Below are 23,214 nucleotides of genomic sequence, written 5' to 3' on the forward strand. Positions count from 1 at the left end.
ACGTTCTGAGTGGTTATGGGGCTTCTGGCATTGTAGTTGTTTCTTGATAGAGGTCCTTCTAGGAATCCCACTCTAGGAGAAGGTCGAGGAGGAGCAACAGGAACGAGCACGGCATGGTCTGACACTAAACCACACAAACCAGAGGTTTGATCCCCCATCAGTCTGTACTGAGTTCACTGATCTCAGCTGGTGAATAGTTGAGGCTTTATAATTTTCTCTAAGCACCCTTGGTCTAAGGACGGGAGAAAAATCAGCCAGGGTTCCAACTCCTGATTGATATATAGCGACGCTAGCTGGAAAATGTTTGTGTGCAGAGTATCTTCCTTATTTCTGATGCATTACACAGTCAAATAAGTTGCCAGCACTGTCTGTCTAGGGACAAGCATGAACAATAGCCACTTGGGGAGGACCTGCTGCCACACGTTGAATCATACCTAAGAAAGAGCCAGCCTTTAGGATAGGTGGGGAGGATATGAGAGATTATTGAATAGGAGAAAATAAATCTGTCTAATAATGCATATAAACGGGGATTATACCACTGAATATCTCAGTTGTTTGGGAGGGGGTACCTGTGTAATTATATCACTAAAATTAATTTTAAAATGTTTACAACTGGGTATTAACTGGTATTACTGGTTATGCTGAATACTTGTGCATGTTGTGACACCAGGCTGTAAATACAATCTAACTTTTTTCTTTTCAGTCATCTTGTTGGAATTGTGGCTAACAATGGAGAACTCACTCATAATGCTTCGCTAAAAGGCAGCCATTTTGTGCAGCTTTGTGACCAGAGAGACATTCCCATCGTATTTCTTCAGAACACAAGACCAAATGTAACTGTGATAGGAACATTATCCAAGGTAATAGAGAGAAGTTTGATGTAACTGGACTGTATTTCAATGTTGTCACTGAATTCAATCCTAAATAATGTACAACCCAGTGTAGAACTGAACCTTACAGACCAGGAAGGTCCCAGATTGACCACTAGTCTGTAGCGACTTAGCTGATCTCAGCTAGGGTGGCATTAAAGCACTAGAATTGGTCTCTGGGCTGGGCTGGGGTTTCTGCTCCGAATCGCTGTTCAGTGACTCCTGCTGTAAATTTAAGAACATAAGAATTAGGAGCAGGAGTCGGCCATATGGCCTCTTGAACCTGCTCCGCCATTCAATAAGATCATGGCTGATCATCGACCTCAACTCCACTTTCCCGCCCGATCTCCATATCCCTTGATTCCCCTAGAGTCCAAAAATCTCTCTATCTCAGCCTTGAATATACTCAAAGACACAGCATTCACAGCCCTCTGGGGCAGAGAATTCCAAAGATTCACAACCCTCTGAGTGAAGAAATTCCTCCTCATCTCGGTCTTAAATGGCCGACCCCTTACCCTGAGACTGTGCCCCCTAGTTCTAGACTCTCCAGCCAGGGAAAACAACCTCTCAGGAGGCACCAAAGGCAGCCTCGCCAACAAGAATATCGGTCAGAGGAAGGGGGCTTCGGAGGGTCTTGCAAAAGAAGCCGAAGGCTGGGGAGGCCTAAGCTTTCCTGCTCCTTCTTTGCCCACAAAGAAATGGCCTCATCTGGTCCCAGAGCCTCTTCTCACTGTCTTCACCTGGTGGGAAACCCGCAGCAGCTTTCTTAATCAGGCCAGAGTTAAAATTACAGCCGGGGCCCAATGACGTCATCTGCACCCGATCTGCATATTTAAAGAAGGCCCCCGCCAGCTGCAGGTGGGTTTCTTTTCCACCCACTCAGAAGAGCAGGTTAAAATTCAAGACCGCAAGATCCAGGCGGGACATTTGCGGGTAAGTCACCCGTTCGATTTTAACTGCTTGTCCGGCCTGTTTCTGTGAGATGGTGGGATTAAAATCAACCCTTTATGTATCAATCAGGAGTGGGAATACTGGCTGATTTTTCTCTCCTCCTTAGCCCAAGGGAGTTAAACCAAATTATGAAGCTGTTTCTGCAAATTACATAGAATACACATTACAGTCTGCCTAATTCTCCTACTTCTATACAAGAGCAGACTTGAGGAAAGACTTGGGGCTGAATTTTGCCGGCGCTCAGAGTGCGGGTTCGGAGGCGGGTCTGCTGTCAAAATCAAAATGATTGACAGCGGGTTGGAAACCTGCTCTGAACCCACCTCCATGTAAGTTTCCAAAGTGTCAGGTCTGCGATTTCAGAACAGACCCGACACCAAGCGACAGGGGAGGCATTTAAGATACTTAAATGCTTGTTAACTACTATTTTGCCAGCCTATTTCTATTTTACCACTTTTTTAACAAGGTTCACATTGTTCGGAGATCACGTCAGGTAAGTAGGTCGGGTTCTCTATGTCTCCCCATTGCCGTGAATAGGTGACAGCTGCAGAAGTGGTATGAAAGCTACCATTTCACAGCTGTTAACTTTGCAGCGTCAGAAGCTTGAGCCTTCAGGACTTGGAAGACACTTTTAAGCTGTATGCAGTTTGGAAGTGTTTGGAGTAAACTCTCTATCCACTGTCACCTCCTTGGAGCAAGCTCTCTCAACATTTACAGATCACTTCTGTCATCTCAACTTCAGCTGCCATCTATTCCAGCAACATCGGTGCTCTTGAAAAAATCTCACCTTGGTCCTCTGAATCCCTCCACGATCAGCCCCAACACCAACATCACCAGGCACACCAACATCAACAACAACAATACCAACCTTCTCCGCAATCACCTGATGCTGCACAAGACACAGGGCATCAGCACCCGACCACGTTACTGCCCGGGAGGCCAGGGATGGCCTCACCATGGCCAGATTTACTTCACTTGATGCTGTACACCCTGTACACCATGATGCGCCAGGTTAACACCACCCCACACCAGCACCATAAAGCATCTGTACAATGTCCAAGTCATTCCTTTCACACTTATCACAGTTGGTGGGGGGGAAGTTATGTCTCAACATTCACTGCAACTCACTAAGACACTTCCAAAGATGAGCACAGATCTGTCCAATAAGGTAAAGTGTTGAAAATATAGATTTCAATGCTTGACAACACATTAAAAGAAAATTTACATGAATATTGCATAAAACACCCAAGTGCCTACCCTTGTGTGTTGTTAGTTGGTATGCATGCAGTAGGATGAAGGTGAGTGTGAGGGGTGGTGACTGAGATGGGGAAGTGATAATGTAGATAGAGAGGGATGGGTGGAGGTGCAAGGTAAGTTGGTGTAAGGATATGCAGGAGTAGGGTAGGGAAGGCAGACTGATGGGGATGTGATGAGTGGCACAGCAGGATGAGGTTGGGTGTGGATTTTCAGTAACTTTTCGTGATCTACTGAGATCATTGAAAGGTTTGCGCCACTGCAGCCTGGTCCTCCTGACGATATCCCTGCTTGTGTCCTCCTGTGCAATTGGCAACCAGGCTGCGTTGGTGTCCTGGGGAAATCTCTTCCGCCCTTGGAAGGGAAGAGAACCTCCCCACGAGCTGTGACTCTCTATAAGCGTATGGAGGGAGTCATGCGGGAGCCTGGGTGCAGCCGTGCACCTTTGTGCAGTGCTTGTCAGTGTTTGCAGCATCTCAATGCTGTAGCACAACTGTCAGCATCAATGTGGCCGTGGTCCCTTGAAGGAAACCGGCTGATGCCCCATCATCAGATGACCTCATCAGACCCGCTTCCTGTTAATTGGCCAGGAATCCCGCAGGGCGGGCTTAACAAGCCCACTCTACGTAAAATCCTTTTCACAGAGCGGCTGGAGCCGGGAGTGGGAGCGGGATCGGGACCCGCCAACGACCTCCCCCGCCATGATCCTGCCTCCGGTGTCGAAATCGCGGCCTTGGGGTGCATGGTTTGATTGCTGTCATTGGACTTAACAGGGACCTGTCTAGCAGCGCATTCAGAAAATATGGCACAGATCAAAGAGTCAATCATCCCATTAAATTCAAACATCTTATGTGAGATATGGAGATCTGTTTGGGATAGTGGGTTTGATTGGCAGTTGTGTCGGAGAAGAAAACTTGTGTCAGGTCTGTGAAAGGGGCAGGGCCATGAATTATTTAGTCCCTTTGATGGACAGCTCTGTGACCAGCAGCTTCTGATTTTGAGCTTATATTTGGATGACTGCACTGAGCTTCTGGTCAGTCTGAAGCTAGCAGAAACCTGGCCTAGTTGAACACTTGGTAACATTTCATGTCAGGAATGAATGGACATGTTTCAAGCATCAATTTTATGTTGAGACTTAGCACAGGACATGCGTCTAGTGCATCAACGTTTTCAAGGCTTGTTTTTCCTGAGTTGAGGGGGTAATCTAAAGGTGTTTCAAATGATAAAGGATTCAGTCCTTTGCACAGTATAGAAAATATACATGTTCTTGCATGTCCAGTTAGAGGTTTATAATAAAGGAAAATAAACATTGAAACTACTGTTTCCCGTTTTAAGAGTGTTATTGATTCCTCTTTACGATATAACACAGCAACTCTTCTTATGGTTTTCTTTGTAGGCGGAAGATGTTACTAACCAACTTAAGGCCCAGGGCTCCATGATATCAGCTGTGGCATGTGCCACTGTTCCCAAGATAACCATTGTAATTGGAGGCTGCTATGGTGGTGAAAGTTTTGCTATGGTACATTCTAGAAATGTCATTGTACGACCGTTATATCGTTGAAGATAATTATTGTATGAAAGTATTTGCTTTTTTTGGGAGTTGTCTTGTCGTGGTATATGCAGACATGGCACGATCGAATTAGTTTAATATATTAATTCTGTTTCTAGATGGTCAGATAGGGGTCGGTGCCTCAGTTGGTGAAAGGCACTGCACAGTGTACGGCTGAGCTGTACAGCACAGGATGATCCCAGGTTCAGTGCCTGGTCTGCACTCAGTTAGCTGCTCTTTGGTGGTGGTAGGGATGCTTTAGTTGGCCTCAGGGCCCTGAGGCTAGGAGGATACAAATGAGCCAGCGCTCTTGCTCCTGATCTCTATCCAGTGATTCCTGCTGGAAAGTACGCACGTATAGAGGTCAGATAAAATGATTGGGGTTGTCTGTGATGCCTCCATGGTCGGGTAGCCTAACACCACAGGCCGGAGTTTTCTCTTCTGGTTAGGGGAGGTGAGATTTTTGTCCACCTCTGTGTCCCCACCATAATACAGGCCCATTGTCCTGGATCAGGGGTGATTTGGTATGCAGGGCAGGCTCTAGCAGGATCCCCACCACCAGGAGGGAGCCTGCTGCTGCTGCTGGTACTGCAGTAAGACCACTGCTTTAGCAGCCAAGGCAGCTGGCCATTTAAAGAGGGCAGAAGAGCCCCAAAGAGGAAATCTACATTCCCAGTATACCACTGACATCCAACTTCCCTTTCTGGCTCCCATGCTATCTTATATCCAAAGTCAAACTGTGAATGCCCATTCTTGCTTGTACTGGTTTTCTGCTTGGAACCTGAAACTGTACCACAGTAAACAAGCAGTGGTGTCAGGCTGCTTGATTGCCACACCACATAGTGAGGAATTCAGTGAATGTATTTGGCACCATGGCTTTCAGTTGTGACATTTTCAGACCTGTTGTAGTGAAGTCTCATTTATTTGTTTTTTTTCACCAACCGTGCTGCCCTCCCTCCCTCCAATAGGCATTGTCTAGCTATTGAGAATTCATTGAGTTAACAATGAACCTGAGAGCATATTGGAGCACCAACACATGATGCCATAAAGTGATGAAATGTGTGCTCATATCTGCATTCCCTCACTCTGATAAGTTCTTGATCTTAGCCTTGCCACTATAGGGATGCACTGTCCACCGGACAGGCACCTGCACACACAGTGAGGGAGACGAAGCTGTAGAACAAATCCAACTGGGCTACTGTGATGAACTTCCTGGTGGACAGATCAGAATGCCATTGGAAAGGGTGCAGTTGCCAGTTTGCCATCTTGGCTAAGTTAATCATGCAGTCTACAGCATGAGGAAAAAGTAGAAGGTTACCGTTCAGTTAAAAGTGCACAAAATCGGAATTTGACCATGCTTCCTCCAGTTGGGTCTCTTTATTTTCTTCTGGGCAGATTGCCCCTACACCTCTGCCAGTGCTTCCCTTTGGTGGAGAGCTAAGACACATAAGGTACTGCCGAGATAGCACCTCTCCAATTTTCCTTCCCCCTTGAGGGTAGATACATTAGCTTTTGCCTGGCATCTTCCCACTGGTGCAGCTCCAATTGGGAGGGTGGGATAGAAGCTGCAATATCCCTCGTCTATTACAATGAGTGTAATATGAAGCAGTGCTGTGCCAGCCTTAGACATTGGGTTACTTTAAAAGGGCTTACTGATGTCTTGTCTAATTCTCAAAGCTAAATATATTAACGGAGAATTTCCACATGGATTCTCCCAATCTCCTGCTGTAAATTCAGCGTTAACCCAGGAGAAACGGCTTAAAAAGCCATTTATCCCGATTCTGCGGGGGTTCTGCTGAATCAGTCGATTGGGAGAATCCCTGCAGAAACTCCAGGTGATTATTTCAATACTAAAAATTTCACAAAATGTGATTGCATCTGCCTTGGTTCCACACAGTAGGAATATCTTTTTGTTTTACAACTTTTTTGTGGCAGTGTAATTTGAAGGTTAACTAATGTAAAGTTACATTTGAGAAAATTGTACTGGTGGCCATCGGCTAATTGTTGCACATTAAGAACACTCAGACACGTGTGGATAATGTTTAAGTAAAGTTTATTTATGTTTCAGTGTGGTAGATCGTTTGATCCAAACTTCCTTTTTCTGTGGCCTAATGCCAGGATTGGACTAGTTGGTCCAAATTACTGCTCAGAGTTCCTGGAACCCGATGGAGAGATCCAAGACGAGGCACAGCTGAAGATCATGAAAGAAACGTTAGTATCCGTGCTGCTTGAGTAAAGAAAGATTCTTTCGTCATCAAGGGGATGAAATTGCTGTGACTTACAGCTTTACTGGAAAGCAGATGTGAATAGAAAGTAATTAAATGCTACTTGTAAGTAAATGACATAAACTCTGGTCTCGGGTTCTATCCTGAGTTAGTTGACTCGCCCAGGCCAGCTGTTGGGGTGCTACAATTTGCCTCAGAATCCTTAAGCTAGCGAGAACAGTCTGCCTGATCATAATTCATAGATTCCCTTCACTGACATGGTGAGTTAGGTAAGGCACTGGAGGGAAACTGGTGAAACTGCTTTACAGTAATCATGGAATACGGGCAGGTTGCTCAACAGCTGAAGCCACCCCGCAGTGGCATATTCAGTCACTGTATTTGCCGCCACATTTTTCAGTTGTCACATTCTCAGATCTGCTTTATTTTTTTCTTTTCTTGTCAATTGTGCTGCCCTCTTCTCTTCTGTAAGCATTGACCCCACACTGGAGTACAGTTCCATGGCACCCTCTGTTACTCATCCAAATGACCATTTGGAAGTCTTGATAGTGACTGTTGGCAAGCAATTTAAGCACAAGAACATCACGGCCAACCTTAATTCTGTTTTCAGACAATGTTCATGTGGTAAACCACTGTTATTGTTGTTCACCGTTGTTGTTGTTGTTGCACACTGTTGTACCTATGCATGCCTCAGCATGTCTCTGCTGGCTCCGCCCCTGGCTCCACCCACAGGCCCAGGTATAAAGGTGACCGCTCTGCAGCCCCCTGCCTTCTTGGAACCCAGTCAACCACGAGAGGCATGCTCTGTTCTTTGCTAATAAAAGCCTTTTAGTTACTCTCCTAACTCTCCGTCTTTTATGAGTAATTGATAGCGCATCAATTTTATTAGCAAAAACAAAATGTCGACAACAAACGCTGAGCAGCAGGCTGCTGCACCAAACGCTGAGCTGCTGCGAGCCCTCAGACCAACATGCCTGGACCTAGACCCCCAAGAAGCGGGTTCGGCTACCAAATTCGCGCATTGGCTGCGTTGCTTCGAGGCCTACCTGCAAGCCTCAACTGTGACCCTGGACGAAAACAAGCTGGAAATCCTGGCCTCAAAGGTGAGCCACCAAGTTTATACAATAATCCAGGACGCGACGACCTACGCGGCGGCTATCGATCTGCTAAAAGGGCAATACGCACGCCCGGTAAATACGGTCTATGCCAGGCACCTCTTAAGATCCCGCAGACAGCAGCCCGGGGAATCGGTGGAGGCCTTCCTACGGGCACTACGGATACTCGGCCGAGGCTGCGATTGCAAAGAAATATCAGCCGCAGCACACACGGAGGGACTGATCCGAGATGCTTTCGTTGCGGGTCTAAGGTCCGACTACTCCCGGCAGAGACTGTTGGAAAAGGGAGAAATGGACCTGAGAAAGGCAGTGTCCCTCGCGCTCTCGCTCGACGCGGCCCACAGGAATATGGACGCCTTTTCCCCTAACCGCTCCGCAATGTGGACGCCACAACCTTGGGTCATGGGACCGCCACCTTCAACTGCTGCTGCGATGTCCAAGGCACAGAAATGTTATTTTTGTGGCCAGGCAAAACACCCCAGAGCACGCTGCCCGGCGAGAAATGCTACCTGCTCCGGCTGCGGGAAGAAAGGACACTATGTCAGCGCCTGCAAAGGTAAAACCGCTAACGCCAGCAGCACCGCGTGCGAACCGTGGGGGCAGCCATCTTGTCCGCCACCTTGGTCTCCCCCAGCCGCGTGGGGATCGGGATCATGGGCGCCGCCATCTTGGACGTCTCCAACTTCAACAACGGGGGACCCGGACTCAACCACCGCCTCATCTGACGACCACATCGACTCGCTCGGCCATACGCTGGCCTCCGTGACGCTGGACCAATCTCTCCCTCATCAACTGTCCAGGTCCATGATGGACATTACGGTAAACGGCCGCGCCACTACCTGCCTTTTTGAGAGCGGGAGCACAGAGAGCTTTATCCACCCCGACACGGTGCGCAGTTACTCTCTCCCGGTCCTGCCGACGCGCCATCGGATCTCTTTGGCTTCCAAAGCCCAGTCAGCGGACGTCGTTGGCTACTGTGTAGTGACCCTTTCAGTACGGGGCACAGAATACAAAAATTTTAAACTTCTGGTTATGCCACATCTCTGCGCTGCCGTTCTACTGGGGTTGGATTTTCAGTGCCGCCTTGAGTATTAGCGTACGACGGACCCCTCCCCCCACTCACAGTCTGCAGCCAGCAGCTTTTAAATCGCCCGCCGCGCACCATTTGCAGCCTCTCCACGCTTAAAGTCTCCCCCCCCTCCCCCCTTGTTCGCTAACCTCACCCGCGACTGTAAGCCCATCGCTACCAAAAGCAGGCGTTACAGTGCCGGGGATAGGAGCTTCATTAAATCCGAGGTAGCGAGACTCCTGAAGGAAGGGATTATTGAAAGTAGCACCAGCCCATGGCGAGCACAAGTGGTGGTAGTGAAGACTGGCGAAAAACAGCACCTAGTTATTGACTACAGCCAGACGATCAATCGCTACACCCAGCTAGATGCATACCCACTCCCCCGCATATCTGACATGGTCAATCAGATAGCACAATACCGGGTGTTCTCGACGATTGATCTGAAGTCGGCATACCACCAGCTCCCCATCAGGGCTGAGGACCGCCAGTACACAGCTTTTGAAGCTGACGGTCGTCTCTACCACTTCCTCAGAGTTCCCTTCGGCGTCACCAACAGGGTTTCAGTCTTCCAACGGGAGATGGACGGGATGGTTGACCAGAACGCGCTCCAGGCCACTTTCCCCTATCTAGACAACGTCACCATCTGCAGCCACGACCAGCAGGACCATGATGTTAATCTAGAGAAATTCCTCCGTACGGCCCAGCGGCTGAACCCAACATACAAGGACAAGTGTATGTTTCGTACCATGCGCCTTGCCATTCTTGGCTGTGTAGTGGAGAACGGAGTCATCGGCCCCGACCCCGACAGAATGCGCCCCCTTATGGAGCTCCCCCTCCCCCACTGCCAAAAAGCACTGAAGAGATGCCTAGGGCTTTTCTCGTACTATGCTCAGTGGGTGCCCAACTATGCGGACAAAGCCAGACCCCTCATCAAGTCCACCTCCTTCCCCCTGACAGCAGAGGCCTGTGCAGCCTTCACTCTCATAAAAAGAGATATTGCAAGGGCCACGATGTACGCAGTGGATGAGTCCATCACTTTCCAAGTGGAGAGCGACGCATCCGACTTTGCCCTAGCTGCAACCCTTAACCAGGCGGGGAGACGTGGCCTTTTTCTCAAGGACCCTCCAGGGCCCCGAGACTCGACACTCCTCTGTCGAAAAGGAGGCCCAGGCCATTGTGGCAGCTGTGCGACATTGGAGGCATTACCTGGCCGGAAAACGATTTACCCTGCTCACTGACCAGCGTTCAGTAGCTTTTATGTTTAATAATAAGCAGAGGGGCAAAATCAAGAATGACAAGATCTTGAGGTGGAGAATCGAACTCTCCAGCGCATCAGTTCACACATGCACATCCAGCAGAAGTGACTTGACAGCAATCAGAAGTGGACATTATAGCCGATTATATGGTAGACAGTGGTGTTCCCCAGGGTTCAGTACTAGGACCACTGCTGTTTTTGATCTACGTTAATGACTTGGACTTGGGGGTACAGGACACACTTGAAATTTGAAAATGACTTGAAACTTTTAAGTGTAGTAAACAGTGAGGAAGATAGTAATAGACTTCAAGAGGACATAGACAGGCTGGTGGAATGGGCGGGCACATGGCAGATGAAATTCAACGCAGAAAAGTGTGAGGTGATACATTTTGGTAGGAAGAATGAGAGACACTACTACTAAATGGTACAATTTTAAAGGGAGTGCAAGAACAGAGAAACCTGTAGGTGTTTGTGCACAAATCTTTGAAAGTGGTAGGATAGGTTAACAAAGCAGTTAATAAAGTACTGTATAAGGGATCCTGGGCTTTATAAATAAAGGCATAGAGTACAAAAGCCAGGAAGTTACGCTAAACCTATATAAAACACTAGTTTGGCTGGAGTATTGTATCTAATTCTGGGCACCATACTTTAGGAAGGACATAAAGGCTTTGGAGAGGTTAGAGAAGATGTGGGATTACAGTTACGTGGATAGACTGGAGAAGCTGGGGTTGTTCTCCTTCGAACAGTGAAGGCTAAGAGGAGATTTGATAGAGGTGTTTAAAGTCATGAAGGGTTTAGATAAAGTAAATAAAGAGAAACTGTGTCTAATGGCTGAAGGAGTTAACCAGAGGGCACAGATTTAAGGGGATTGGCAAAAGAACCAGAGGCGACATGAGGAAAAACTTTTTTACGGAACGAGTGGTTAGAACTTGGAATGCGCTGCCTGATAGGGTGGTGGAAACAGATTCAATAGTAGCCTTCAAAAGGGAATTAGATAAACACTTGAAGGAGAAAAAATTGCAGGGATATGGGGAAAGAGTGGGGGAGTGGAACTAACTGGATTCCTCATCGAAAGAGCCGGCGCAGGCTCGACGGGCCGAATGGCCACCTTCTGTGCTGTACTATTCTATGATTAGAGTGCGCTTACCACTGCCTCTGGTGATTAACTAGCTCCGCACAGATTGGGGAACCAATAGGAGGCCTAACTGGTCTATATTGCAGCTGGTCATTGGATAAACTCACTAATTCATCATGGGAACCTCATTTGTTATTCTAAAAGTAACATTGGGAGTTAACTGGTCAGTTTATCTGTTAACAAGCTCTGTGTGTCAAACAGAATATGGCTTACTGGGTTTACACAATGTCAATGTAACCTGAAAACTTATTGGTGAATTCAATGTCAGCACGTTTTGCCATCAAGAGCAATTGCAGACAGGTTTCACAATTGCATGTAAACAAGCTAGTCTTACAATTTTAATTTTAGTCAACTAAATTTAATCTGATCAAAAAGCCATATTTTAGTTTCATGTAAATGGTCTTAAAGTCTGAGCTACATGGAACAGCTATCAGTTGCAAGTTGATAGAAAAAGGAAAATATAATCTTGTACTGCATTTATAGATTTTAGAAATAATGGTTCAGCCCTCAATAGATGAGATAAAAATATGGATTCTGCGCTAAGTTCAAACCAATATAGTAATTTCTGATTTAAATGCTTGAGTAGTTTTAAACCAAATATTTTTTTCTCTTTAGGCTGGAGAATGAGAGCTCTGCTTTTCACTCCTCTTCCAGGATTTGGGATGACGGTGTAATACTGCCTAAGGACACTCGGATGGTAAACTCACACTTCAATCTAGTTCTGTTTGCACTACAATCGGCCAGATATGTTTTTATTTCTTACGCTTGTTCTTTTCTATTTCTCTCCCTTCCATTCCTGATACATTTCCATGGGGGCCAGGATGCCCCGTGTACCTCATCGCAGGGGTCATTTATTACTTGTGATTTTATTAGTACCAAGTAATAAATTGGGGTATAGTCCTCATATACATCAAAGTATCCAGAGGTCAAAAGACATCTAGTTAATTTATTATCTCAAAATCTGTTCCTATGAGACTTTTTAAAGATAATCTCTGTCACGATGCTTTCCTTTAGAGATCATTTCTTTCCAAACTGTCTGAATTTTTTAATTCTAATGTAACTTCATCCATGTCACAGATGTAAAAATATGTATTGGTGAACTGGAGTAAATCTCTTATTGCACTCTGTTTTTTGGGAAGAAATCAGTGTAGAATTTTACAGTATGCGTACTGACTTCCCCCCCCTCCCTCCTCTATTCTGAAGGCACTGAGCCCTCCTGCACCCAAGTAGCCATTCTTCATATGGCAGCCTAGATAGTGAGCGTCAACATGCTATTCAACAATGAAGGTATCAAAGCTGAGAATGATCCTTCTCACCTAATGTTTACCCGTACACTTCCCGGCAGGAGTCACCTCAGGGGTGGGAACCATAGCTGATTTTTTTCCCCCTCACTTATTCAACAGCAGTGAGGCAAATTGTAGCACTATTTCTACCACCTCAGCTTAGATCAGCTATCGGAGCACAGAGCAGAGCTTTAACTTGATTCTTACTGGATTGTATGAATGAGTATTGCCCTGGGCTGTGTCCTGCCCACTAGGCATTGAGTGAGGGTCCTGGTTAACTCATGTTCCATAGATGCAAAGTAAAGATGTTTAGAAAGGCGATGTGCTCTCACAAATGTGTTCTTGGATTCTGACTTTCCTCCCGTGTCTTGCTGCTGATTATGACTTTGATCCCTCTGCTGACCTTCTTCACAACCATATTGCTTCCACCTTTTGAATTCCTCATCCTATTAAGATCCCAATAGTCTCCTGCCCTCACTGGTCTAACAGTCCTCCTCAGCCTCAAATGTGAAAGCTGTAAGCTTAAACACACTTGGTGATTGACTGGTCTGGCAATTCTTTCTCCATGGCCAAACTCCTTACTACTTTAGTGCTAACGTGGAAAGCAGAAACAATTCCAAATTCCTTTTCTCCACCATAAATTGCTTCCTCCTCCACAACCCATCCTCACCTTGGACTCTAAATTCGAGGAACGCAACGAATGCCCAAAATAGAGGTAATTTGCATAGCTGCCCCTCTGAGTGTCCCTTAACTCCCAGTAGATAGAGAAAACTGTTCCCATTGGCAGAGGGGTCGAGAACCAGACGACACAGATCTAAGGTGATTGGCAAAAGAACCAAAAGGCGACATAAGAAAAAACTTTTTTACACAGTGAGTGGTTAGGATCTGGAATGTACTGCCTAAAAGGGTGGTTGAGGTAGACTCAATCACGTCTTTCAAAAGGGAGTTGGATAAGTACCTGAAAGAAAATAAATTGCAGGGCTACGGGGAAAGGGCGGGGAAGTGGGACTAGCTGAGGGGCTCTTGCTGGCATGGGCACGATGGGCTGAATGGCCTTCTTCCGTGGTGTAACCATTCTATGATAAGCCTGTCCTTAAGCATAGTTTTCCAGACATTACCATTACATTAATTCTTTTGTTATGCACCTCCTGTGTCATAAGAAATAGGAACTGGAGTAGGCCAATTGGCCCTTCGAACCTGCTCTGCCATTCAGCAAGATTATGGCTGATCTTCTACCTCAGCTCCACCTTCCCGTGCTATCCCCATATCCCTTGATTCCCATAGTTCCCAAAAACTTATCGGCCTCCGTCTTGAATATACTCAACGACTGAGCATCCACAGCTCTCTGAGGTAGAGAATTCCAAAGATTCATAACCCTTTTGAGTGAAGAAATTTCTCCTCATCTCAGTCCTAAATGGCCAACCCCTTATTCTAAGTCTGTGTGACCCCATGTTCTAGATTCCCCAGCCAGAGGAAACATTTTCTCAGCATTAACCCAGTCATGCCCCTTAAGAATTTTATATGTTTCGATTAGATCACTTCTCATTACATTGGATATACAGCACAGAAACAGGCCATTCGGCCCAACCTGTCTATGCCGGTGTTTATGCTCCATTCGAGTCTCCTCCCGTCTTTCCTCATTTAAATCTATCAGCATAACCCTCTATTCCCTTCTCCCTCATGTGTTTGTCCAGCCTCCCCTTAAATGCATCTATACTATTCGCTTCAACCACTCCCTGTGGTAGCAAGTTCCATTCTTCTAAACTCTAGGGAATATAGGCCTAGTCCACTCAATCCCTCCTCATAGGGAAATCCCCTCATCCCAGGAACCAGTCTAGTGAACCTTCGTTGCACTCTGTTTCCAGTAAACACTGTCCTTTTCCTTCTGTACTAAGAGATGTAATGATTTGAAAACTCCATTCTGTTGACTTGTTAGTGCTGTGGTGAGGTTTCAAAATCTTGGCCTTCATTCAGCTGACCAGTGCTAATTCCAACATGGAGTTCAGGATTTACTTTCTGAAGGCCCAAAGAAAAAGTAGTAAACCTTTATTGTGTTCTTCACAATTTAAGAGTGTCATTGTCCATCTATTATACATCCTACACTACTGTTTTATATGTTTATATATTAGCTGTTTTACTTAAAATAAAAATCTGCAAATGCTGGAAATACACAGCAGGTCCATCAACATCTTGAAAAGATGGATCTGATGTAGATCCTCTGTCACAGTACTTTTCAGATGCTATTGTGCATTTCCAGATTTTTGCTTTAATCTCTAGCTGTTTTATCTATACAAATTTCTGAAATTATGTATATATTTGAAAAAATGATTGCAAAGCCAAGGCTTTAATTGCAGGACACTGCCAAGTTTGAAGAGAGAAGTTTCATAACTAAATAACAAAATGCAGGGCTTCAAAACAAATGTAGAAATGTGTTGGCGATCATTGAATCTAATTGTGAGCTGTCTGTATATTACAGGTAATAGGTCAGTGTTTAAATATCATCAAACAGAAACCTCGGCTGCATTCGCAACCAGAAAGACACACTGTTCTAAGAATGTAAACTCAGAAATTGGCACAATCCATCAACTCGACTCCTAAAGATGAACATCTGCTGTAAAAAGGGGAAAAAATGGACTGAAATTTTGTTTCTGGTGATTAAGTATGGCAGAGCAGGCTCTGTGCTGAAAGGCCTACTCCAGTTAACATGTTTAATTAAAAATAAATGAATCATCTTGATTCTACAGGGTTCCTATTTGTTTCCTGGAAAAGATGTGCCTGGCATGCAGCAACAACCAGAGTACTGGGTGGTCCCGACTGTTCAAGGTTTCAGTGCTGGGGAATGGAGTCATTTTCCACTTTGACTCCATGGTGCTTGTATCAATCACCCCCAATGTCAGGTAGAGCACAACGGCATTTAGCAATGGGTCCTAATTCCAACCTCAAAAGAACAGCTGCTGCTGCACAGTGTGGCACTTCCAATCCCCACACCAATCATCCTTGTTGCTGATCTAAATGAAGGGACCTTCAATCATCAGCCTGGGGTGAGTTTAAACCCGAGTCCCAGGAATGAAAGGACAGTCCATGGGTTGCCAGTCTGAATGTTTTCAAACATTTGGCAAATGTTTCTCATCTGTTTATTAATTTAATTATTCATATCAATGCTGCAAACATTGGCGATTCTAAAATAATGGTAAGTGATATCATCGCCCGAGTAAAGTGCCTTACCCTGCATTTTTTCTGCTGCAAAAGTGAAGAGTTATCCTGAAGTATTCACAATAAAGTTATTTTTTCAGTGTGGTTCAAAGCTGTGAAGACCAATGAACTGAATGAGGAAGGCATTCTTAATGCCAAAATCCAAGACAGGCTATTATTCCTCTAAAAGATGAGTTGCTAATGCTTAAGTCAAACCATCATGCTATTTTCCCCCTCCAGTTTACTCCCATTCTCTGCTGAAGGCACTGACTCATACAGTACTATTCCATAGATGCTGTTGCCTCACACAACTGGGCATTAAAAAAAAAATTCTCTGGTTATGGACAGTGCATTCTAAGTTGCACGGACAACCAAATGCTGATAGTTTGTGGTCATTACCCACCATAAAATCCAGCCCTATATCCTTCATGTGAGAGTCACAATTGAATAGTCTGCCAACACTCACTTTTCAGATTCACAAATATAGAATAACAACTTGGACAAGATGCTCGAGGTCAGCCAGCCCGAGGGGAGAAAATTGTATAGAAATGAGTGTAAACATAACCAAGTGAAACTTGTCCCGGCTCGTCACTTCTATAACTATTATTAGTGTATCAATCGGGACATGCTGCCTAATTGCTAATTTTGTATCTTCTTTTCAATTTTGTGCAATATGGAATATGTTGTTGATGAATTACTATATGTACTGTCGTTGAAGGAAAATAAAGACCTTTAACCTCATATTTTGAGATATGAAAGAGCACTTGTCTAAGTAAATGAGGCACACCATAAGGTTCATGACTAGCAGAAATTAAAGAATAATTAAATGTGCACTTTTAATGGGGGACTGGTTCGTGAAGTGTATTGAGACATTTGCCTTCACACCTAGGACCTGTCTAGTATGATGGATAAAAATCTTCTGTCTTTTGGTTGTAAGTATCCTATATAAAATGAGTTTGGGAAAGTTCAATTCAGCTAGTAGTGACCATGTGCCCACAGCACAAACAACATTGTGGTAATTGGCAATCTTCCTCAGAGGGCATAAGATGGTTGTTATGGGAATTTAAGCATTGGTAGGGTAGGGTGCTCTTCTGAGGTACAGGTTGGGGGGCAGTATAGAGACAACTTTATTCTGTATCTAATCATGCTAGACCTGAATCAGGGAGTGACATGGATGTCCAAAATGAATAATGTTCCATTCCCCAACATGAGTTTTCATCTGGATAAGCACAAAATTCATTTGAGGAATGCTCCATTGTGTGGGATGAGGGTTTCAGTTATACACCATTGGCGGAGGCCAACCCCCTCATAAGAAGCGAAGAAAATTTGAGCTACTAGTGGGCTACTTCAGTCACTGTTTGAAAGTAGTATTGGCAGAGGCCTGGGAGCAGGTCACTTGCCTAACCTTGGATTTTGATTTTGAATGTCATGGGAACAAAGACCGTTTGAAACAACCGAATCAGATACAGACACAAGTCAATCAATTACATGATAAATAGGAAAGTGTATGATTTGCTGCACATAATTGATCAATGAGTAATAGATTGAACATACTGCTTGACATTTAGCATACACCAGTATAATTAATAAAAATCCTTTGGGACCTAATTTATGTTGGAAAAGGTTATGAAAGACCTGCAGACTTTTGCACATTTTCACCTAGCCGCAGGCTAAAACTTCCTCGACTTTGTGAAGTCAAGTTGAGGACAAACTTGTCTATTCAGCTAAAGCTAGTTCCATGTTTTCTCGGGCTCCTTTACACCTACTATGGACCGCCTTGTCTTATTTATGCTAAGTAGCAAAGTGTCCCTGTCTTGTAATTCCAACTTCTCCCCATATCCTGTAAAATCCCAAGTTATTACGTAGCAGAAGAGTACAAACAGTAATCCAATCTCATGATTCAAATGACACAGGTGTCACCTTACTATCGAGTTAAATATCATCCAAAGCCCTCGATTGGATTGTGCCTTGTTTCTAAATTATAATTCTATTCTCATCTATATCCTCTGGAGCCAGCTCACACTAAGGTATCATCATATCTCATACAAGGTTGTTTTGTGACATTGTTCAGATGTATTTTTGTTGTACTAGTAACCTATAGTGAAATTCCAAGTCTTCACTCAGTGGGTAGCAGAAGATTACTAACAATAACCCAATCTCATGGTTCAAATGGCATGGATATCTCTCATTTACCCTTCACCATATTAATGTTAGTTACCTGCAAATCCCTATACCCTAGTCCAAAATGTGTCAATAACAGTAAATCCAAGACTGAAAACTGATTTACAGGATTGAATAATCATTGAAAATACTGAAAGCAAGCATCTTTTAAAATATTTGTATTATACAAAGTGCAATGACAACAATTTATAGGCCGGTGGAATATAAAGGACTACAGATTTCTTTTTAAATTGGATTGTGCATTATAAGTTACAGTTCTACTCTCATCATATACTCTAGAACCACAGCACACTAAGGTACAATTTTGTTATGTCATACATAGTTTACTCTCTTTTTCTCTGCTCCTCCCCTGAAGGTGTTGATTCTTACTCGGGGAACAATTACACAGCGTATAGCAGAGGGCCATTCTAAATGTTTGCGCTTAGAAACTGAGTAGAAAAGGGCTGATCAAACATTACATCACATCTCTGCCCAACCATCTGCTCAACGGACATCCACGCATACATTTTGTCACTCACTAGCTAGCAATCAGAAGCAGGAACCCTGGCTAGTTCTTTCCCCCCAACCCAACATCACTGAGTTGAAGTGTAGCACTCTGACTACTGTCCTGGCTGGCGTCGACTAAAATTTAAATGTTATTTATTTGCATTTAAAGAACAGATACAATTTGGTTTAAATTAAATTATTACCAAGTACTCTTGATTAAGTTTATTAGTTTTAATAAATTTAAAGATGTTCATTTTCGGGACAAAATCTGGAAAGAATCAGATATTGTGAACTTTTACCTATTTGCTGATCTTTTTCACTTAAGTCATGGGTTCAGCAAATTTATTTTTAATACAAGATTTACTGAACCATAATACACAAGAAAAGTAACTTTTGTAAGACCTCTTAAGACTGCTGAGCCTTAGGAGAGGAATGATTGTCCGACAAATTACAAAACAAACAACATTGTTCACCAAGATAATAGCGCACACAAAAAAAAGTAGGTCAGTGGAAACCAGCAGTACACCATCAGCATAAGAGGAGCCTAAACCTGGTGATGCTCATCAATTAAAATTCTATACAGTATTCAAAGGTTATTAGAGTCTTGTTCAAAGCTGTTTTTAGTAGAAATGTTGTTCTGGCACACTTCCGAGTTTCTAGAATCACATGCTTACTGTGTTTCTTTCATGCGCTTATCCCCCTGAATTCACTGTTCACATTTATCCTCTTAGCTGTACAGGAAAAAATGTTTCAACAACTGACTTGTATTTAACACTTTTGGTGTAGAAAAACTTCCCAAGGTGCTTCGTAGAGGAGAGAAATGGACACTGAACAAATGTACAGTCGAATATGTAGGTTTTGAAAAGATGTTTAAAAGCAGAGAGAGAGGAAGTGAGAGGTTTAGGGAAAGAGTTCCACAGAGTAGTGCCAAGACAACTCAAAGCTCTGCCATCAAGGTTGGGGTGAAGAGGGAGTGGCGGGGAGGGGTGAATACACGGGAGGCCAGAGATGAAGAACGAAGAACTTGGTACAGGAAATGAGAGAGGAGGTCATGAAATTAGGGTAGAATGAGGACATGGAGGAATTTATAAGGAGAGAACAAGGCTTTTGAAATTGGTGTGTTGGGAGACTAGGGAGGTTGTAGGTTGGAGCGACAGGTAAGTGGAAATTTGGATGAGTTGGAGTTTATGGAGGGTGAAGCTCGGGAGCATGGTGAAAAGTGCATTCGCGAAATCAAATTGGGAGGCGATTAAAGCATGGATAAGGAATTCAGGGGCAATGGGAATGAGCTTGGGGTTGCAGCAAGCAATATTTTCCAATGGAAGTAAATTGTCTTGGTGGTGCCTAGGATGCGGAGATGAATCTGTGTTGAGATGAGCAGGACACCAAGGTTGAGGACCAGCCAGAGCAGCTCAAATGAGCTGTCTGGGGAGGGAGATGGAATTAGTAGCAAAGGTACCGAGTTCTTAGTGGGAGCAGGATATAATGGCTTCAGTCTTCCCAAAGATTAATTTGAGCAAATTCCATCTCATCCACATTTTAATATCAAACAGGTGGTTTGACAGCGCAGAGGCAGTTTTAGAATTGAGGGAAACTATGGCAAAGTAGAGCTGGGTGTAAACAGCATATATATGGAAACTGACCCCATGTCTGCACTAGATGATGTCACCAAGGGGCAACATGGAAGTGAGGAAAAGGAGGAGCTGAGGGTGGAATCTTGGGTATAACGCAGGTGACCATGAGGGGATGGGAGGTAAAGCCATTGCTGGAGATATGCTGGCTGCATTGAGACAGACAGGAGTGGAACCACGGAAAAACTGTGCCATGGAAGTAAAGCATTGAGGAACAGAAGTGGAGGAGGATGATGCGATCAACCTTGTCAAATGCTACAGAGAAGTGAAGCAGGACAAGGAGGAATAATGCAACATGGCCGCAGTCACAGACATTGATGATTTTGACTAGGGTGGTCTCACTATTGCGGGTAGGGCGGAAGCCAGATTGATGAGATTCAAACAGGGAATTGAGCAAGAGTTGATGGAGAGGTTGGGGATAGGCAGTAATTGCAGAGAATGGAAGGGTTGCGCGTGCACTTTTTGAGAACTGGGGGATAATGGCAGTTTGGAAGCAAAGGAGAAACTAAGCAGGAAATTGTTTCCAATGTCAGTGAGCACAAGGACAATGAAAGGCAACTGAGCATTCAGGAAGGCAGTGTGGAAGGGATCAAGAGAGCAGGATGTGGCTCCCATGGAAGAGTTGTGCTTGAAGATGACAATGGAGATGATGGAAAAGAAAGCACAGAGTGATAACAACTTGTATTTATATAGCACCTTCAACGTAGTAAAACGTCCCAAGTTGCTGCACAGGAGTATTTTAAGACAAAAAATTTGACACCGAGCCACATAAGGATAAATTAGGGCAGGTGACCAAAAGCTTGGTCAAAGAGGTAGGTTTTAAGGAGCGTCTTAAAGGAAGAAGAGTTAGTGAGGCGGAGAGGTTTAGGTTGGGAATTCCAGAGCTTAGGGCCTAGGCAGCTGAAGGCACGACCACCAATAATTGAGCGATTATAATCAGGGATGCTCAAGAGGGCAGAATTAGAGGAGCGCAGATATCTTGGGGGTTGTGGGGCTGAAGGAGATTACAGAGATAGGGAGGGGCGAGGCCATGGAGGGATTTAAAAACAAGGATGAGAATTTTGAAATCGAGGCGTTGCTTAATGAGGAGCCACTGTAGGTCAGCGAGCACAAGGGGTGATGGGAGAACGGGACTTGGTGCAAGTTAGGACATGGGCAGCCGAGTTTTGGATGACCTCAAGTTTACGTAGGGTAGAATGTGGGAGGCCAGCCAGGAGTGCGTTGGAATAGTCAAGTCTAGAGGTAACAAAGGCATGGATGAGGGTTTCAGCAGCAGATGAGCTGAGGCAAGGGCGGAGACAGGTGATGTTATGGAGGTCTTACTTATGCTCTGGATATGTGGTCGGAAGCTCGTAAGGGGTTGAGGATAGGAAGCGGCAGCGGCACAGATTTTAGAGATTAAAAGGTCCATAAGTTTCTTGTACTTAGTGATAGAGCTGAGGGTGCAATGGGCAACGTGGAAAGGTAGAACTGTTTCTTCTTCCACGTTTACATAGCACTAAACTACTGTATTATAGTTCATACAGGAAAAGGTAATAAACTTCACAGATTCTATCTACATCTGTTCAGTAAGCTTATGGCCCATTAGTACTAATGCATCTGGTATTTCTGTTCCCATTTGACACCCACAGGGCTTACTGTCCCTGTAGGCGGATTGTGAAAATTAGGGGTGAAGCTCAGCTAACTGGCGAGGTTGGTAATAGAGGAAGACTGACAGTCATGTCATACTGCTACAAGTGCACCATCATTTTACTGGTCATAAAGTTACCATTATCTCAGCTTGATGATCACAAACTACACACAGTTTATACCTTAAGGGGCACAGAATCCTCGTGTCAAAATGTTTTACTAATCACAACTTAAAAATAAAGCAACTTTGACTTTTTTTTAGCCTTTTCTTTCTTAGACATTAACTTTTGGTTACGTGCAGCTGTAATGTCAAACCCTGAATGCTTGGCTTCACACAGAAACCCATTATTGGCTTTAAACTAATTTTGATGTATTGTGCACTTCAAAACTATTCAACATATGCAAGTTGAGAATGAAGACATAAATGTATATTTTCAGATATGCTAACATACCAGATCAAGTAAGTGATACTACATTAGCATGATTTGTTTTGCTCTGTTCTGCATTACTTTTTTTTTACATTGCAGTATGTTTGAGTGACTATAATGATCAGTTATGCTGGGTAACAGGTCATCATGGTTTGTACATTCCATGGAAGGTAACAGGGATGTTGGTCTCCACCTCTGCCCTAGCTATCTCACTGAGATCCTTGGCATCAAGAATCAGAAGGAAGGCAGGTCTTTGTCCTGAACCTGGGCTTACAACTGAAGTCAGTAACACTCCTGTTAACAAAAAATAAACAATTAAACATAATATTTTTCCTCCTCTTAACTCAAACAAGTAACTCTCGTTGCCTCAGCCTAGTGTTTAACACAATCCCATTCACAAATCACCTGCCTGTGTGCAATCTAAGACCCCATGCAGGGAATCACACTGGTCCTGTCAAGACATAGCTCCATATTAGGCAGTTAACATGCCAAATGAGCCATCAGAAAGCTTGCTTTCAATTTTCACTGATATTTTTCTTGGGCTTTTCTTTTAAAGAGACTTGGAAAGTATAAGACTCGACAGAGATAGACCCAAACGGGCAACTCTTCATAGACAGGTGACACATCATACATCAGCCAAGTGACCGACATATGGAAGTCTATCATCATGCTCAAGAGTCTTCAAACCAAGTTACCAAGAGCAACAGGGTTCTGTTTGTCCTCTCATGAGAGTGCGCACACTCTCCCTTTAAGGAGACACTACACTTACCCAAGTCCAGAGAGCTTAGGTGCAGGTTGATAAGAGCAGACTTAGGACCTCCTGAAGTTTATGCAGAGTAACTGTGGATTTTAACTAACTAAAACTGCACAGCTTAGCAGTCCTCATAAGCTTCCCATTTTTTGTCCAACTAGAATCATTCTGCCTGCTCAGGTATTGGCTTGCAGGATTATCTAGGGCCAAAAGGAAA

At 44.3% G+C, this 23,214-nt stretch overlaps 2 protein-coding genes across 3 annotated transcripts in view; one reads left to right on the forward strand and one right to left on the reverse strand.

Annotated features, from left to right (window-relative positions):
• LOC147122057 (uncharacterized) overlaps positions 1-16,632 on the forward strand; it is a 106,212-nt gene extending 89,580 nt beyond the window's left edge. The window contains exons 9-13 of the mRNA XM_085982764.1: positions 704-860; positions 4,468-4,590; positions 6,689-6,831; positions 12,032-12,113; positions 15,176-16,632. Of these exons, the coding sequence (XP_085838890.1) occupies positions 704-860; positions 4,468-4,590; positions 6,689-6,831; positions 12,032-12,113; positions 15,176-15,259 (589 nt within the window). The 3' untranslated portion in view covers positions 15,260-16,632. The remainder of the gene's footprint in view (positions 1-703; positions 861-4,467; positions 4,591-6,688; positions 6,832-12,031; positions 12,114-15,175) is intronic.
• Positions 16,633-18,238: 1,606 nt separating this feature from the next.
• rpe65c (retinoid isomerohydrolase RPE65 c) overlaps positions 18,239-23,214 on the reverse strand; it is a 63,690-nt gene continuing 58,714 nt past the window's right edge. For both annotated transcript variants that reach the window (XM_085982767.1, XM_085982766.1), the window contains one exon: positions 18,239-22,540. In XM_085982767.1, coding sequence (XP_085838893.1) covers positions 22,392-22,540 — 149 coding nt within the window. In that variant the 3' untranslated portion in view covers positions 18,239-22,391. The remainder of the gene's footprint in view (positions 22,541-23,214) is intronic.

The sequence above is a fragment of the Somniosus microcephalus genome, chromosome 3 (assembly GCF_052327205.1).
Source record: "Somniosus microcephalus isolate GS21.2 chromosome 3, FLI_Smic_1.0, whole genome shotgun sequence".
In the NCBI taxonomy this organism is placed as follows: Eukaryota; Metazoa; Chordata; class Chondrichthyes; order Squaliformes; family Somniosidae; genus Somniosus; species Somniosus microcephalus.